We start from the raw sequence: 15,605 nt of genomic DNA on the forward strand, positions 1-15,605 counted from the left end.
AGCAGGACAATAAAGCAGGTATGAGCTAGAGGGCGAGGACAGAGTGGTCAGGGAAGGGGGCTGAGGGAGTGATGGCTCCCCGGGGGAAGGAAGGGCAGGTGCCTTGAGGGGAGAAGGTACAGATGCCCTGGGGTGCTGACCGGGGGAGGGTGCACATGGACATGAGCTGCTGGGAGCCCCGCACAGGGCTGAGGGGCCACGGAGGACCAATATCAGGTAGCTGGACCCTGCAACCAGCATTTAGGGCCAGTCAGCAAGGCGAGGCCAGCGCGGGGGTGGGAGGCCCTCACTATGGACACAGGGCTGAGAGTTGGAGAGGCCATCTCCTGTGGGCCAGGAGGGCTGAGTTCAGATCCTGGACCTGACTCAGGGTCGTGGAGCCCTGCAGAGGCCTTGGGACCACGGGTAGTCAGACGAAGAGGGCCCAGCCCCGCATATAGGAGGCCCCCAGAGGTGCCATGGTGGCTGCCCGGCAGGAGGGAGGGCAGTGGCGATGGAGGGCCTGGGAAAACAGGCAGTCTTGGTCCACGGGCAGCACTGGGCTGGATGGGGTGGACCAAAAGGGTAAGCAAAAAGGGGCAGCCGCTGTTGTGAAGCACCCCTGCCTCCTGCTGGGCTGCGGTTCAGGGCAGCCCCGCCCTGGGACACCCGGGCCTGGGCAACCCGGGGAAGTGAACCCTGCACATCCAGCTCCCCAAGGTGGCCTGGGCTCCTGTCAGGGGACAGGAAGTCACGTGTAGCGTGAGCAGAAGCTTCCGAGCTCCCAGGATGCCCCGTCCCCGTCTGCGGCTTGGCAAGTAAGGACAGAAGATGCCCGAGGCCGGCTGAGGAGGCTGTGGGACAGAGCTGCTCTCTCCCTTGCAGCCACTCCCGCCTGTTTTCTCTTCCTGACATCTTGGAGGAGCCTAGTCCCTCTCTGCCTGGGCAGATGTGCAAAGCGTGCACAACAGAGCAGAAAGAAGGACACTTGTGCAAGGCAGCGGCACATCCCAACCCAGCAGGCTGCCCGGCGCCTGGCCCTGGGGCTGCGGGCTGCAGGTGCGCGTGTTCTGCTGGGGGCCCTTCTGGGATGCTGAGCCTTGTCCTGTCTGAGATATCCCCACCTGCCCCCAGGCCTCCTGCAGGGCAGGACTTTCACACAGAAGTCGTGCAAGTCCTGCCCAGGGAAGACTCCAAACTGTAGCCCCGTCTCTTAATAATGCCTGCAGCCACATGTCTCCACCCCTGTGTCAGGACTGGCACTATGAGCCCCAGGAGGCTGTCCCCAAGGGCTTTGTTTGGTGATCTGTTTCTGCCTGGGTGATTTTTATTCGAGCCCAGCTCAGAGAGAGATGCAGCTCACCTCTGGATTTCCGAGTGCAACGTGAGGACTTCTCCGTGTCATTGCTGGGTCTTCCGGGTACAGCCGCGGAGGCTGTGAGGCTTCTATTCCTTGATTTCAAACACAGAGGTTGCTTTTCCTCCAGAAAAGCGTGAAATGTGCAAAAACATTAGTGATATTGCAAAAGGGTTGCATGAAATAACTGGAAATATTTCACTAACTACATTAACCTTCGTTCGCTTCTCTTTCCACCCAACACAGAATGCTTCCTCCCAGTCCTTATCTGGGTCCTCTGTGTACTTGCTACTTTAGATCACAAAGCCTGCAGAGCTGCGCTGTGCTCACCTGTAAAGCCATGGGGGGGGGGGGGGGCGGGCCTGGGGGAGCTGGGGAAGCCCCTGGGGTCCTGTGCAAGCGTCTGTTAACCTTGTCCCACAGGAAGCTCCCCTGTTCGTTCCTCCTGGGGAGTGGATGATCCCTGGGAGCTCCTGCTTCCCTTGTAATCGTGCCTTAAGTCGAGATGCACTTGCAGCCTGGACTGTGGTGGGAAGCAGCTTGCTGCTGGGACGCAGAGGGGCAGCGGGCCCTTGCTGTGCCGGCTGTGCCACTCAGACGCGAAGCCAGCGCTGGGCCATGAGGTGTCACCATCCAGGGGTCCTGGGTTCAGCGTCTCCGTTCAGCACAGAACTGCAGAAAGGCCACAGAGAGGGCGAGCAAGCAGCAAAAGTGACCGTAACGGACTCCTGCGGAGAGCAGGGGCCCGAGCAGAGTCTGGCGGGGGGTCGGCTTGTTCTTTCCATGGCTCCTGGAACCTCCTCCTTCCCTCCCCTCCTCCCATCCACGCCCCTCGCTGTGTGCCCACCCGCCGCCCCCACGTCAGCTTTAGTTTCTGTTGGATCCCTGCTCAGGAGCAGGAGTGTGTCTGTCTGACTGGGTCCCCACTTGTGTCCCCGAGCACTTTCATAAACCAGGAGGTGGACCTCCTTGGAAGACCCCATGCTCCTTGGCCTGGCCCTGCCCTGCCCCCTCACTGGCCGTCCTGCCCTGGCAGCCTCTGCCCTTGTACACCCCCCTCGAGATCTGCCAGGGAGAGGTGCAGGGGCGCCTTCCTGCCCGTGCTCACTCCTCATCCCCTGTGTGACGGTGGCTTGCTCTTCTCCGCCGTGTGATGGGGTGGCCATCAGCAAACACGCTCCTCCCTGGATCACCCACACGTGGCAGCACTGTGCTGGGGTGTCCCCGGCTTTGCTCGCCAAACGCCCTCCAGGTGGAGGCCGTCATTTCCAGGTGAGAAGCAGCCACGGCTCCAGTCTCCCTCACCCAGCGAGTCGGCAAACCTGCAGGGCTTCAGCCCGGGCCTGGGGGCTTGAGGGCTGGCGCTGGTCAGACATGATGTCCAGAGACACCCAGCTCCTGAAGCCACACGGCTCAGCCCACTGGCGCCAGCCCTGAGCTCTTCCCAGATAGCATGCATGCTGCTTGGCCTGGTCACACTCAGCGCAGAGCAGGTGCTGGCCAGGAAGTAGGCCGGGTGCCTGGACATCCTCCACACGCCTCCTCCTTCAGAGGCCGGGAGGGTGCAGTCCGAAGGCCACCTTTCTCTGAGAGCCTTTCCTTCCTAAAGAAAGCCCGGAACCTTCTTCCGCCGTCCTGGGCTGTGCCTCGCAGGAGCCGAGAGTCACTGGGACACATGGAGTTCTGGCTATCGGTGGGCTGTGCTGGTGGGAGGGTCAGGCAGGTGGCCCAGATGATGGGCTGCACGGTGGGCTGGCCAACCGCCTCAGGGAAGAGCCCACAGGAAGGAGGACAGATGCCTGCACCCTCCTGTGCCTCCTGCCTTCCCAGTTCCCAGTGTCTGAATAACTGGGGAAACATCACCCCTGCTCCATTGACCTTTCTGTGAAGTCCCCTGTCCCCCAGGAGAGCACCCCGTGATATCACGCATTCGGCTGGGCTTCCTCCCGCATCCTCACAGCGGTTCTTCATCAAGATCCCCCGTGGAAGCTGTGCAGGGTGATCACCCAGGAGAAGCGCCTCATCTGCATCATGCCCTGGGCGCAGGGCTCCCTGGGGCAGGTGTGGGCTGTATCTCTGGAGAGCAGCTTTGAGGACTCTTGGAATGGGCAGGACCACACAAGGCACGTGGCAGTGGCCACCACGCTGACTCCCTCGGCCAGCCACAAATCCAGTCACTCGGGCGGAGCTCAGAGGCACGCCCGTGTGCCCTGCCCTGGCGTGGAGGCCTGGAGACCAGCCGTCTGGACGCAGGGAAGCAGGGCAGGTGGCCTGTGTGCAGGGGCTCTCCCATCTGTGAAGGAAAGGGGTGGCAACGTCGCCCAGGGCAGCAGTCACAGGACCCCCACCCTGGCAGTCGGGGAGCCACCGGCTGAGCACTTGCTGCCGCTCATGTCATAGTGACGTGTCCCCGACACAGAGCCCACGCGGCCTGGTTCTACCTCCTCCCTCCCTGGAAGCCAGGGGTGGCTTCGGCAGTGACATGGGAGAGGAGGAGGTGTGGCCCCTCGGGGCCTCAGGAGCTGGGTGCGCTGCCCTGGACCCCACGCCGACGCCACTGCTCAGCTGTCACAGGAGCAGAGGGGTCCCTCCGCCGCCATGCCAGGCGTGTGACTAGAAATCAAGCCCTGGCGTTTCAGGTGACAAGTCTCGTGGCAACCGAGCCCAGCCCTGTCAGCAGGCTGCCCCGAGCTGCAGCTGCTTCCCTCGATGTCACAAGTTCCGTGGGTGAAGCAGAGCTGTGAAGTCCACGTCGGGGTGGACTTCGCTTTCCTCACTGACCTCTGCTTCCCCAGGAACCAGACGTCCACGGAGGCCCACGGAGGCCTTAGCATCCAGTCCTGGGAAGGAGCAGCCCCACCTCTGCTCAACCTCCCCAAGACTCCCCTGGGGACTCGCAGACCGTGCTCGGGTGGGGTGGCCTCTGGGCCGTGGGGGTCAGGTCCTGCTCTCCCCTGGGTCCCTGCCCAGCTCCCCTTCCAAGAAGCCCCCCCAGGCAGCAGCTGGCGCCACTTTAGACAGATTCACACGCCTCCTTGTCAGCTTCTATTCCCTGGGTACCCAGAGCCTTCTGAGAGCCCGGTCGCTCTGCTCGAGGTGGGGTCCGCCCGGGGCCGCTAAGGAACGAACATGCAGGGCCCGGTGCACACCAGACGCTCCCTCTCCAGGCCCGCAGACACCCTGAGAGTCTGCCCATCTCAAGGCCCCCAGCATCCCAAAGCCACAGGAGTGTTGGGACGAGGCCTGAGCAGAGGACCGACCGGGGAGAGGCTGCCGGGGCAGGCTGCTGTGAGCTACGGGAGAAACGTGTTTGCATTTCTTATTTACTTCAGAAAAATGGCTGGCAGCCGACCTGCGCATGTTGGCAGAGGGAGCCAGGCTGGTAAAGTTCAGGCTCGTGTTTGGATTTGGCTCCAGAAACCTACAGCTGAAGATGAGCCAGATGCATGGGCTGCCGGCTGCCAGTGCCCGCGCACCCACGGAGGGGAGGCCCAGGGGCTCCTGCACCCCAGGCACCGCTCTTCCCCTGCTCCAAGCTGCCGTCCCGCCCGCCCTGGCCCTTGCCTGACCCCGACCCAGAGTGACACGTGTGCACCCTCACCTCTGGGGCAGCTGAGGGCTGAAGCAGTGGCTGGGGGTGGCAGAGGTCAGGACTTGTCTCCCGTGAGATCCCGGCAAAGGCCCCTCACTCAGAACCCTGGGGGCTCTGGACAGTGTGCACTGAGATTGGCGGAGACTCGGACTCCGGCCGGCCCTCTCCCGGGAAGGCCAAGCCCTGCCCGTTCCCAGGCCCAGAGTCGGCTTCCAAGCTCAAGGCCTTCTTCCCAGGAGAGTCATGCCAAGGCTGAGGGCACCTGCAGGGACACGGGCACAGGCCCCCACCGGGGCCGCCGCTGGGTGTGGAGGAGTCTGTTTCTTAGCTCTCCCCTCTAAGTTTTCCTCCTGGTGGTACATGGGCAGTCGGGGGCAAAGACACATTTTTTATTTATGTGTATGGTTTTAATTCAAAAGGACAGAGGGTGAAGAAAGCCGTCCTGAGGGGTGTGGGGTCGTGAAACCTCCTGTTCACGCGGTTTTCACACGTCCTCACTGTCCCACCAGCTCAGGAGCAGCCCGCACCCAGGTTCTGCCACCCAGGAGCAGACACCAGCCTAGGACCGGCCCTGCCAAGCTGCGGGGCAGGCGGGGGACAGAAGGCCCTGGGGCCTCTCTGCCAGAGCTCCTTCCCCTCCGGCGGGGCACTGCCTGGGTTCACAGCTCCACGTGGGCACCAGGGACCCACCCCCAGCCTCCCCTCTCCTTTCCTGCCAAGAGCAGCTTTGTGACAGCTTGGAGGGGAAGAGACCGCGACCCCCCCACACCCCCAGCCTGAAGGGACGAAGCCAGAGCAGGAGCAAAGCAGAGACGGGAGGCGAAACAGGCTGCACTCCTGCTAAAATGGAGCAGGAGCCGACCAGGGCGGGAGCCACCCGGAGGCCCTTCCCTGCAGCAGTGGGCGGGGCCTCTCAGGACAGCGAGGGCCGCTCTCCACCTGAGCCTTAATTGCCAATGATTTCATTAGCAGTCCTGATGTGCAAGTCGCTAATGAGAGAGGGAGGCTGGCAGCTCTAAAAATAGCCCGCTCCCGGGTCCTGTTTCTTGTGTTTTAAAGACACATCCGGCCCGGCTCCTTGGAGCCCTGCTGCCAGCTCCAACGTCTCTCTCTCTCACCACCTCAGAAGTGCAGGGTTCCAATGTGTGATCAGAGCATTGCTTTGTGGCCACAGCACAGTTCCCCTGTAAGCCCGTCCTAGGGCCACAGTGGCCTGCTGCCCCCACGGACGTCAGGCTGCCTCTGCAGACAGGGAAGTAGTGACCATGTGCCACTCGCTACCTGTCCCCACTCGTCTGCCTCCCTAGAGCCAGCAATTAAAAGCAGTGAGATAAAGCCCACAGCCTCCTAGCAAGGAGCTGCCCCTTCTCCGGCCACCCCAGGCACTGTAGCAGGCTCTGCACCTCGAGGCAGGGCCAGGGGGCGTGGGCACCATCCTGGAGAGACAGAAGGGCTGCCAGTGCTTGGTGGAGCACAGGGAGGGAAGTGGCGATCCTTGGGTTTCAGAACTGAAGCCAGGAGGGTCCGGCACCCCTCCTGGGCTCAATGACATGTGCGGAGCCCGGCTGCAAGTTCTCTGAACACTCGAGACTCCTGGGCGGAGTGGGCTTCCTGTGCCCTGCTCGTTGGCCCCGGTGAACTGGGCCCTGAATGCTCCCTGGGAGGAGGAGGTGGCACCTGTGGGGCTGGTCCTGCACCCTGCCGAGAGGGGACCCACCCGTAAGTCTCGGGAGCTGATTCCCCATCACTGGACCAGGGCAGAGGTCCTCTCCTTGCCGCAGTCTGCACCTGGCCACTGGGGTGCGCGACTCCCCGGGACTCTAGCGGCAGACTTGTCACCATGTTCTCTCTGTGGTGTGCACAGTTCCTGCAGGTCAGACGTCCAAGCTCCTGGGGGAACCGATTCCTAGGGCTGCAGCCGGCAGGGCACCTCCACTCGCTGAGGCTCTGTGTGCTGCTCCGCGGCTCCCCGGCTCCGAGCTCCGCCTCGCTTGGGCTCTCGGACTTGGTCCTTTGTGGCACTGGGGACTCTCCTCCCAGATATCAGGTTCCTCTGTCTCCACCTGCCAGCGAGCCCAGGTCCTCCCCTGAGGGGCACATGGAGTGCCAGGTGCACAGCCCCTGCCCTGGCAGGTCCGGAGGCCTCTGAGGGAGAGGGAAGGACGGTGGAGTTCCCAACCCATCCAGGGACACTGTGAGACCGGGACACTGGTGGCCCCAGGCACCCGCTCCCTGTCATTCTAGCAGCCAAGAACTCAGGGCTCAGAAAGCCACTGAAATGCTTTTCTTTAAATTGAGGTAAAATTCACATAACATGATCTCACCATGCTGCCGTACACTTCAGTGGCTGTTAACATCAGAGATGCCCAGGACTCCAATGTTGACACTCCACAGCCTGTCCCCAGCAGAGCCAGAGATGGAACCCCACATGCCAGCCACCCCACATGCCCGCCTCAGCGGTCCCTAGTCTGGCTAGGGCTCCAGTTTGACTCCATAGCAACTGGGCAGGCCAATGCCCTGTCACTGCCCCTAAGGGCCTGGGTTCTGTCCCATTCCCAGGTGGAACCCCACTGCCAGGTGCTAGGGGGAGCCCAGCAGGTATGCAGTGGACAAGCTCATGCAACCTTGGCTAAGAGCCTTGGTCCTGGGGCCTGTGTCTCACTGAAGCAAGTCATGAGGCACTCGGGCCAGGTGTCATGAAGGTCTGGCCCAGTGTGACGAAGGACAGGGCCAGGTGTGCTGAAGTACAGGGCCAAGTGTGACGAAGGATAAGGCCAGGTGTGATAAAGGACAGGGCCAGGTGTGCTGAAGGCCAGCTGTGCTGAAGGACAGGGCCAGGTGTGATGGCTCTCCAGCCAGCCTCACAGAGCCGGGCAAGAGGAGGCCCAGGGTCCACTGAGATCTTCTAATGAGCTTCAAATCCCTCCTGTTCCTGTCACCTCAAGAAGGTGTGGCATGTCCCTGAGCCTCAGTTTCCTCATATGTAAAATGGGAACGTCCGAGGACGGTGGCTCCACGGCTGCCTGTGCGGGCAGCTCAGATGCTGCGCTCCTCCCCAGGGCAGTGTGGTGCTCATGGAGAGGTGGCGGGAGCTCTGTGCCTGTTTTTATAAAACCCAGCCGCTCGGTCATGTGCCCCTGCAGAAGCACCATCCCTCCTGCTGCCGTCCGCTCCGTCCGTCCATCTTAGAGAAATTCTCTCTCCGAGAACAAAGGAGCTGCTGTGATCCATGCTCCCCTCCCGCCAGGCGCCAGCTCTTGTTGCATCCTGGTCAGTGGCTGCTGGGTGGCAGAGAGGATTGACCCCTCAGTCTGTGGCTGATTCCAGTCTGTTCACCACTGGGGCAAACAGTGCTGTAGAGCAGTTTGGGATTCTCCTGACACCTGGAAAAAATGTTCATTGCCCCGTCCTTCCAGGCGGGGTTGTCCCAGGGAGCCGCAGCCCGGGCCTCGTGCGCCCCATGGTCAGCAGAGTCGCTGCCGGAGCTCTGGGGCTGGCCGGCTTGCTCTGGACCAGGGGAAACCCTGGCGTCTGCACATTTAAAAACCCTCTTATACTCCACCCACGAGCGGGAGGTGTCGGGAACCAGGAGACACCTGAATAGTGAGGTCCCCAGTCCAAGGTGGGCTCGCGGGAGCCGCTCAGCAGGCGCAGCTGCGAGTGCTGTGTTTGCTTTGGAATAAACAGTCATTAAATAATGCACGCAGTGACAGTGGCGTCCCTCAGAGAAGCCCTCCACCAGGTGCTTGGAGCCCACATTTTGACGAACACTGGGTGACTGTCCCATGCCTCTATCAGCAGTCTTGACAGTGGCTGGTGGTGCTTTGCGATTGACCGTGGAGATAGGCGACATCTGTGGAAAACACGCGTCAGAAATGCACAAATGTGGCCCACGCATGTGCTGCTCCTGAGTCGTCTTTCTCTGCAACCGAGTTAAAAGTGGCCTTGGTGCTGGCGCCACGGGAGGGGCTGGCAACTTGGTTCCGCGATTAATGTTTTGGAAGCAAAGCGATGTGTGGTACCCTGCGGTGTCACTAGACCGACTCCTCCACTCCTCTGGCAACTAACCAGGAAAGCACGTGGCTGGGCCAGGCCTGCCCGGTCCCCCCCGCCCGGCCTGCCCCAGGCCTCTTACAGCCGCCATTCTTGCTCAATGAGCCAATCTGAGTTCTGCTCCCAGGACTCCCCTGCCATCAGGGACAGTCCCCGGATGCCAGCTTCCTCGGCTTCCTTCCTACACACGGTTTTCTTGGGCGGAAATAGATCCATCAGGGCTTTGACAGGCAGCGGGGGTTTGCGTGAGGCAAGGGGGTGACCAGGAAGTGTCTCTGGGTTGGTGGTGCCCACCGGGCACTCACAGACTGTGGCGAATGCCAAGGGAGCGCGGGGAGCCGCGTCTGCCGAGGGGAAGCAGCTGCATTAGGACAGTGGTGCGCCCCCAGGGGTCCCTCGGGGCAGCGATGGAGTAGGCGGCCTTCTCAGTGGGGTGGAGAACTCAGTGAGCTCCTCCCGAGGCTCTCTGCAGACCCAGGATGCGCTGGCTTTGCTGCCACCCTTGGCCCGCCTGGCCACCCTGACCGTCTCCCCCCTCCTCTTCCAGTTGAGTTCAGCAGCTGTCTGGGGAGCCAGGGGATGCAATATGAGACCAACAGCCTGGACTTCAAAGTCGGGGCAGACGGGACAGTCTACGCCACCCGGGAGCTGCGCATCCCCTCTGAGCAGGTGGCCTTCACAGTGACCGCAAGGGACCGCCGGACAGCTGAGCAATGGGACGCCGTGGTGCGGCTGCTGGTGGCCCAGACCCGGTCCTCGCACCCTGGACACAAGGTAAGGGGTGGCCGCATGGAGGGAGGGCCCACACCCAGAGTCCAGGCTCCCCGCTGCCCTCATGGTCCTGGGCAGAGCCTCCGCCCAGGCCCCCTGAAGATGAGGCTCAGCAGCTCCGTGTCTGTGCCAGCAGAGAAAGCCACACCTCACAAGGGACCCTGGCCTTTACACTGTCCTGCGGCAGGGCTGCCGGCACAGGCAAGTCACCAGGTGGCCACCCAAGGAGCTTGGTTCACCAAACTGTGCCACCTGCTAGGTGTTCCTTGTGGGATCTGAAGGAGGCTCCCCATGTCCACTTCCAAATGGACGCCCCGCTTTCTGTGACCTGCCTGCCTGGGCGCTGCGCCCACCAGCCCTGGTGGCTCTCAGGGCCTAAGGGATGACAAACAGGGCAGAGACCGCATGACGGGCAGGGGGACTGTGGAAGCCTGTGCAAGACCCATCAGGGGATGGAGGCAGGAAGAGAGGGAGAGGAAGGGAGCGAGCCCGCCACCGTCTCCCAGGTGACTTCACCAGCCATGCCTGGGGGCCCGTCCCAACGGGGCCTTCCCTCCAGTGGCGGGGTGGCTTCACGAGCTAGGCCACCCTGAGCCCACCTGGTGCAGACGCCTGGCGCCCGTGAGCAGCAGGCAGAGCCTCGCGGCGTGGGGGCCTCAGAAGCCACTAACTGGAAGTGCAGCCAGGACTCTTGTGACAGAGCGAATCCCTGACCCTCCGCGGAGGGTGCAGGCTCTGGTGGCAACTGAGGTGGGCAGCCTCGGAGTGGGCGCACTTCCCACCCACAGCCAGCTGGCCTGGGAACTGCCAGCCCCTGAGGCAGGGGACGCAGACCTCACCTCCAGGATCAGAGTAGGGAGCCCTCCCCCTGGGCCCGTGACGTGTGACCTGGGGGGGGCAGTCTCTGCAGCCCCCCTCCTGCCCCTGGTCTTGGTCTCCTTAGTTGCTGGTGGCTTCCTCCCCGACTTTCCCGGGGCCCCACTTACACCCCCTCAGGGCATCAGCTCCGCTAACCCTAACCGTGTCCCTGGAGGCAGGGGTTGCTGACCCACGTCACCTCAGACCCTGGTGGCAGGAGAGAACTGACATTCTGGGAAGGAGTGAAAGCTCCGTGCAGGGGTGGCTGAGCCCAGCAGGCAAGGGCGCGAGCAGCCCAGGCGCAGAGTCCCGTCGAGCTCCTCTGGCAGGCGAGCTGGACGTGGGGGCTGCCTGGAATGTGGGTGGCAATGCTGCACGTCTGTGCAGAGTTGTTGAGGGACACCGTGACGTTCAGTGAGGTAAGATGACCAGCAGTAGTGCCACCAACACTGTCCCTCATGGCCCTGTGCTCCCCACAGCCACTAGCCTGCCAGGGCAGTGCTGGGGACAGGGAGCCAGGGGCTGTTTGGAACCTAGAAGGCCAACTGTGGGACCCCAGGTCACTCTGTGGATACACCCTTAAAGGCATCGATGCCAACCTTCAAATGTCTACTCTGTAAATGGGTGGAAGGGACACCAGGTTCCCAGAGTCCACCTGCCCAACAGGTGAATGCAAGCGGGACAGCACCCAGGCCTCCAGCCCCACCCACAGTCCTGTGTACAGCGTCCAGCACTCAGCTGAAAATGCGTGGGCACATGAGGTGGCCGAGGACCCAGGTGGTGTTGCTGAGGCGGAAGACAAGTAGGGTGCGGTGGAGACACAGGAGGGCCAGGCACTGTGAGCCGCTGAGCAGAGGGAAGGCAGGCCAGCCCGGCAGCACGGCCTCTGCTGGGCATGAGCGGGTGCTCCAAAGCCCTACAGAACCGCGTGAACTCAGGAAGGGCAGCCGGAGCCCGAGAGAGACTTGGGCACTCCAGCGCCCCAGCACCTGGCTCCAGAGCACCTGGGCGCTGGTGTTCTCTAGCTTCAGAATACACACGCCCACACAGGAGGACTCCCGGATGGGACCCGGGTTCACACACAAGATTCCGTATATGCCGTATGCGGGGGGCATGGAGGTGACTTCACACCAGGCTCTGACTCATCCCCCACATAGAGCAGGTGTGGAACGCTCCCCTGTGACATGATGGTGTTCAAAAAGGTCCAAATTCTGGAGCATTTGTGATTTTGGATTTCTGGTATGAAGGATGATCAACCATGTTACACTTGGATGAAACAAAGATACTCGTTAAAAGGTCTTCAGAAATCCACTGAAAGACTCACAAGAAAATATTACAATAATAATACAATAAAAAAAAAGAAAGACTCACAAGACTGTGTAAGTTCTAAGATGATACATGGGAAGACTAGAAAATAAAAACTGTTCATGCAAAAAATGTAAGAGAAAGAAGAACAGAATAGATGGACTATATATTCCTCTTTGAGTAAGGTGGTAGATTTACAAATATATCAGTAATTATTGAAAAAAGAAAATATTTTAACATCTAATTAAGAGCTGATGATGATTTGAATAAAGAAAAATCCAACTATATGGATATAAGACACGTTTAGTAAAAAGTTATAAGACTAGAAAAAAGATTGAAAGTAAAAATCGTTGGAAAAAATACAACATATGTGCCATTAGAAGAAATCTGCCCAGGTGGAAAAGGATTATGTCATGCTCATGTGAGAGGAGAAGGGGGGAAGAAATAGGGGCTACTGATCGAAGCTGGTCTGTGACCCCTGAGTGATCCGAGGAAGGAACAGATGGGCTGGAAAGAGGGCATGGTGACCACACGTGGACACTGGAGATGGCACTGACAGTATTATGTGAAATCAGTGCAAACCTGTTCTAAACTATTAGGGAATACACATGGCATGGATCCTAGCCTACAGTCACATGACTTACCAAAGCTTGCAGAAGAGAATCTTCACTGTTTTATTATTATAAACACACAAAAATCCCTATCAGAGAAAAACATCTCCTTGGCTGCCCTGGTGAGCTCTCCCCAGGCTTTCAGAAGTAAAAATTAACTCTGCACAAATTTGTTCAGAGAGTTCAAAAAGAGTCACTTCCCCAAAGTTTTGTTGTCCCAAACCCTGATAGGGACCATGTCTCAAATTGGCAAGAGATTTGCCCCAAATGAGTAAGAACAACCTCCAAAATCCAACATGACTGTGTCTAAAGCCAGCTGGAGGCCCGTCCATGCTGACAAAAACCAAGTCCAAAACTAGCAAAAACTGTCCAAAAACAACAAGAACCTTTAAGAAAAGTGACAGACAATGATGGGCCAGTCTTGCCTGTTAATGAATACAAATCCCTGAGCAAATTATCAACAAACTTGGATTTAGCTGTTTTCATAGATTGATGAATCATGACCCAACTGGATTTGCCCAAGAATGGAAGATTGAGTTAATCACTGTAATTCAATGTAGAATAAAGGATAAAAATTGTGTGGTCCTCTGAATAACAGTTATTAAAATTTCACCTCGATTAAAATAACAATATTCAGCTTTTTAGGAAAACAAAGGGAGCCTTGCATTGTATCACAAAGTACATCAACAGAAAACCTGCAGTGGCCATCTGATCTGCTTTTGAAGCATTCAAAGTCTTCCCTGAGGACCAGCAAGCTGACCAGACAGACCATCCAGTCACACACCAGAGGCCCGCGCCAATGCAGTCAGACAAGAAAAAGAAATCGGGATGAATGAAACTAACAGTACCCAGGGCCAAGAGTCGGCAGTCGTCCGTCAGTCACTGGAATCCACGAGTGAGGTCAGAAGTTGCTGGACGTGAACTCATTGTCCTTCTGTCCATCAAGGAGATCCAAACCATATCCCTAATGTAGCAGCAGTAAGAAAAAGATCATGTAATGGGAGTAAATCTGCCTAAAGGTGTGCAGGACCCTGCACATGGTTAAGACATGTTCAAAAGCCTTTGAAACGGAGGAGCACACCACACCCCAACTCTGAAGGCCAGGAAGACGGTCATAAAACTGTCAAAAATAGGAGATTCTGCTCATTGGCACACATATCTAAGAGAGTGCGGGGAGCCCAGCAGAGGGAGGATGCTGGCTACATGAGCTGCCCTGCAAGGACTCCCTCTGGATGACGGGAGAACCTCAATTCCCCGGCAGAAATGGGCAAGAGACCAGTACGGTTCACAAGGAGGACAGAGAGCCTTGTGGAGGGCAGACCCAGGCACACAGTGACCCTCTGCCAAGGCTCAGAGAGGGCGCAGCATGAGCAAACCCCACCCAGCAGCAGGTGCTCCCACCTCGAGTGACCACAGGTGTGTGGTGTTAGCTGTGTGCCCATGGATGTGAGCACTGCCACCTGGGCCCCCTCCCCAAGTGCTGAGAGCAGTGCTTCTCATGGTGGCCCACCAAAAACTCCCAGGAGCCACAGTCAGGTCTGCCTAAACTGGTGGCTCCATGCAGAGGGACAGTGTGGCTCCATGCAGAGGGACAGTGTGGCATCCCAGCTGGAAGCTGCCAGATGAGGGCTCCTGTGCTCAGCTGAGAAGGGCAAGCAGGCTCCAGGGCCAAGGCGAGCTGTACCCTCACATCCGGGAGGTAGCCACACAGACGTGTAGGAGGCATGCAGTGGGCAGCAGGGGCGCCAGGGCCTCCTGGGGCGGGGAAAGTCGCTAACCTGCAGCGACGTGGCATTTTCATGCATATGGTGCAAGCAGAGGGCTTCCAGGCTCCAGAAGATGGCTTCAGATGGGGATGCCCAGTAAGTGGGAGCTCCGTAGCAGAAGGTGCTAGAGCAGCAAAGCAGGGCCTAGAGGCTGTCAAGTCCCAGAGCTGCTTTTACTGCAAGAACCATTGAAGCCAATCCCTGAAGGACCATCTCCCGGACCCCTCATTTCCCAGCTCTGTGCCCTTCCTGCCTCCTGTCGAGGCTCACTCCTGTAGGGCGGCCTCCACTCCGTTACTGTAGCGACTCTCCCTGGAGCTGGGTAAAGCTGGCGGCTCTCCAGCCAGACAGTCCATGGAAGGGTGGCCCCTCCCCTCCCTTCCCCTCCTGGCAGCCCTGGAAGGCAACCTTTCCAGGGTGACACCGCAGGGCTGGAATCCGGAAGAAGTTTTTTGTGCAGTCTTGCAGGAAAGCTGATAGCAATTCAATTAGAAAATGCAAATGAGGTCACATATTTCCCACAGGAGCGCAGAGTTGCCCCTAAGGAATCCACGGGACATTCGGCCTCACGGTAAATACTGAAGATGGAACTCCCCTGGCCGCTGTCGTGGCCCGGCTGGTGTCGCGCTGCAGCTGGCAATGGGACCTGTGGGTACAGTTTGCCACAAAGAAACTGTTATTTATGAAACTAATATCGGGCTTCCCTGCGAGTCAGCACTTGGGAAGGATGAACTCCCGAAGCATGGGGTGGCCAGGCGGGTGCTGGCCTGGGTTCTGCTCAGAGCTCCCACCTCCCCACGTGTGTGGGCTGAACTGTGACCCCCAAAGGGCAGATGCTGAAGTCCTCACATCCAGGACCTCGTTTGACCATTTGGGAACAGTCCTGTGGGTACACTTAGTTAAAGGAAGCCATTAGGGCAGGCAGATCCAATAAGGTGGGACTCCTTCTGCAACAGGGACACTGGGCACAGACGTGAGCACACGGAGAACCTCGCGTGAAGGTCAAGACAGAGAGCGAGGTGCTCTGCACACTCGAGGATGCCAACGAGGACCGCCAGCAGCCTCCAGGAGAGGCCTGGCATTGAGGCCCTGAGCCTGGGCACCCGAGAGCTCAAAGATTTTAACTGATGCCACAGGGTGCAGGGCCGCGAGGGCAGGTCCCAGGGCTTCTCCCTGAGGCACCTGTGCCAGAGTCTCAGTCTGCGGGACGCAGCTGGGAGTTCAGGGGCAGCAGCACCACACAGAGCTCGCACCTCAGAAAACAGCAGCATTCCTTTTCCTTCTGCAAAGGACGGCTCTGGAGGAGGCCAAGG

General features: G+C 59.3%; 1 protein-coding gene across 2 annotated transcripts in view; it reads left to right on the plus strand.

The window, feature by feature from the left end:
* Window positions 1–15,605, plus strand: part of Cdh4 (cadherin 4) — a 396,092-nt gene that overhangs the window by 276,004 nt on the left and 104,483 nt on the right. The window contains exon 3 of one of the 2 annotated variants that reach the window (XM_071607391.1): window positions 9,529–9,762. In XM_071607391.1, the coding sequence (XP_071463492.1) occupies window positions 9,529–9,762 (234 nt within the window). The remainder of the gene's footprint in view (window positions 1–9,528; window positions 9,763–15,605) is intronic. The other variant, XM_027954314.2, reaches the window with a different exon arrangement.

The sequence above is a fragment of the Marmota flaviventris genome, chromosome 2 (genome assembly GCF_047511675.1).
Source record: "Marmota flaviventris isolate mMarFla1 chromosome 2, mMarFla1.hap1, whole genome shotgun sequence".
In the NCBI taxonomy this organism is placed as follows: Eukaryota; Metazoa; Chordata; class Mammalia; order Rodentia; family Sciuridae; genus Marmota; species Marmota flaviventris.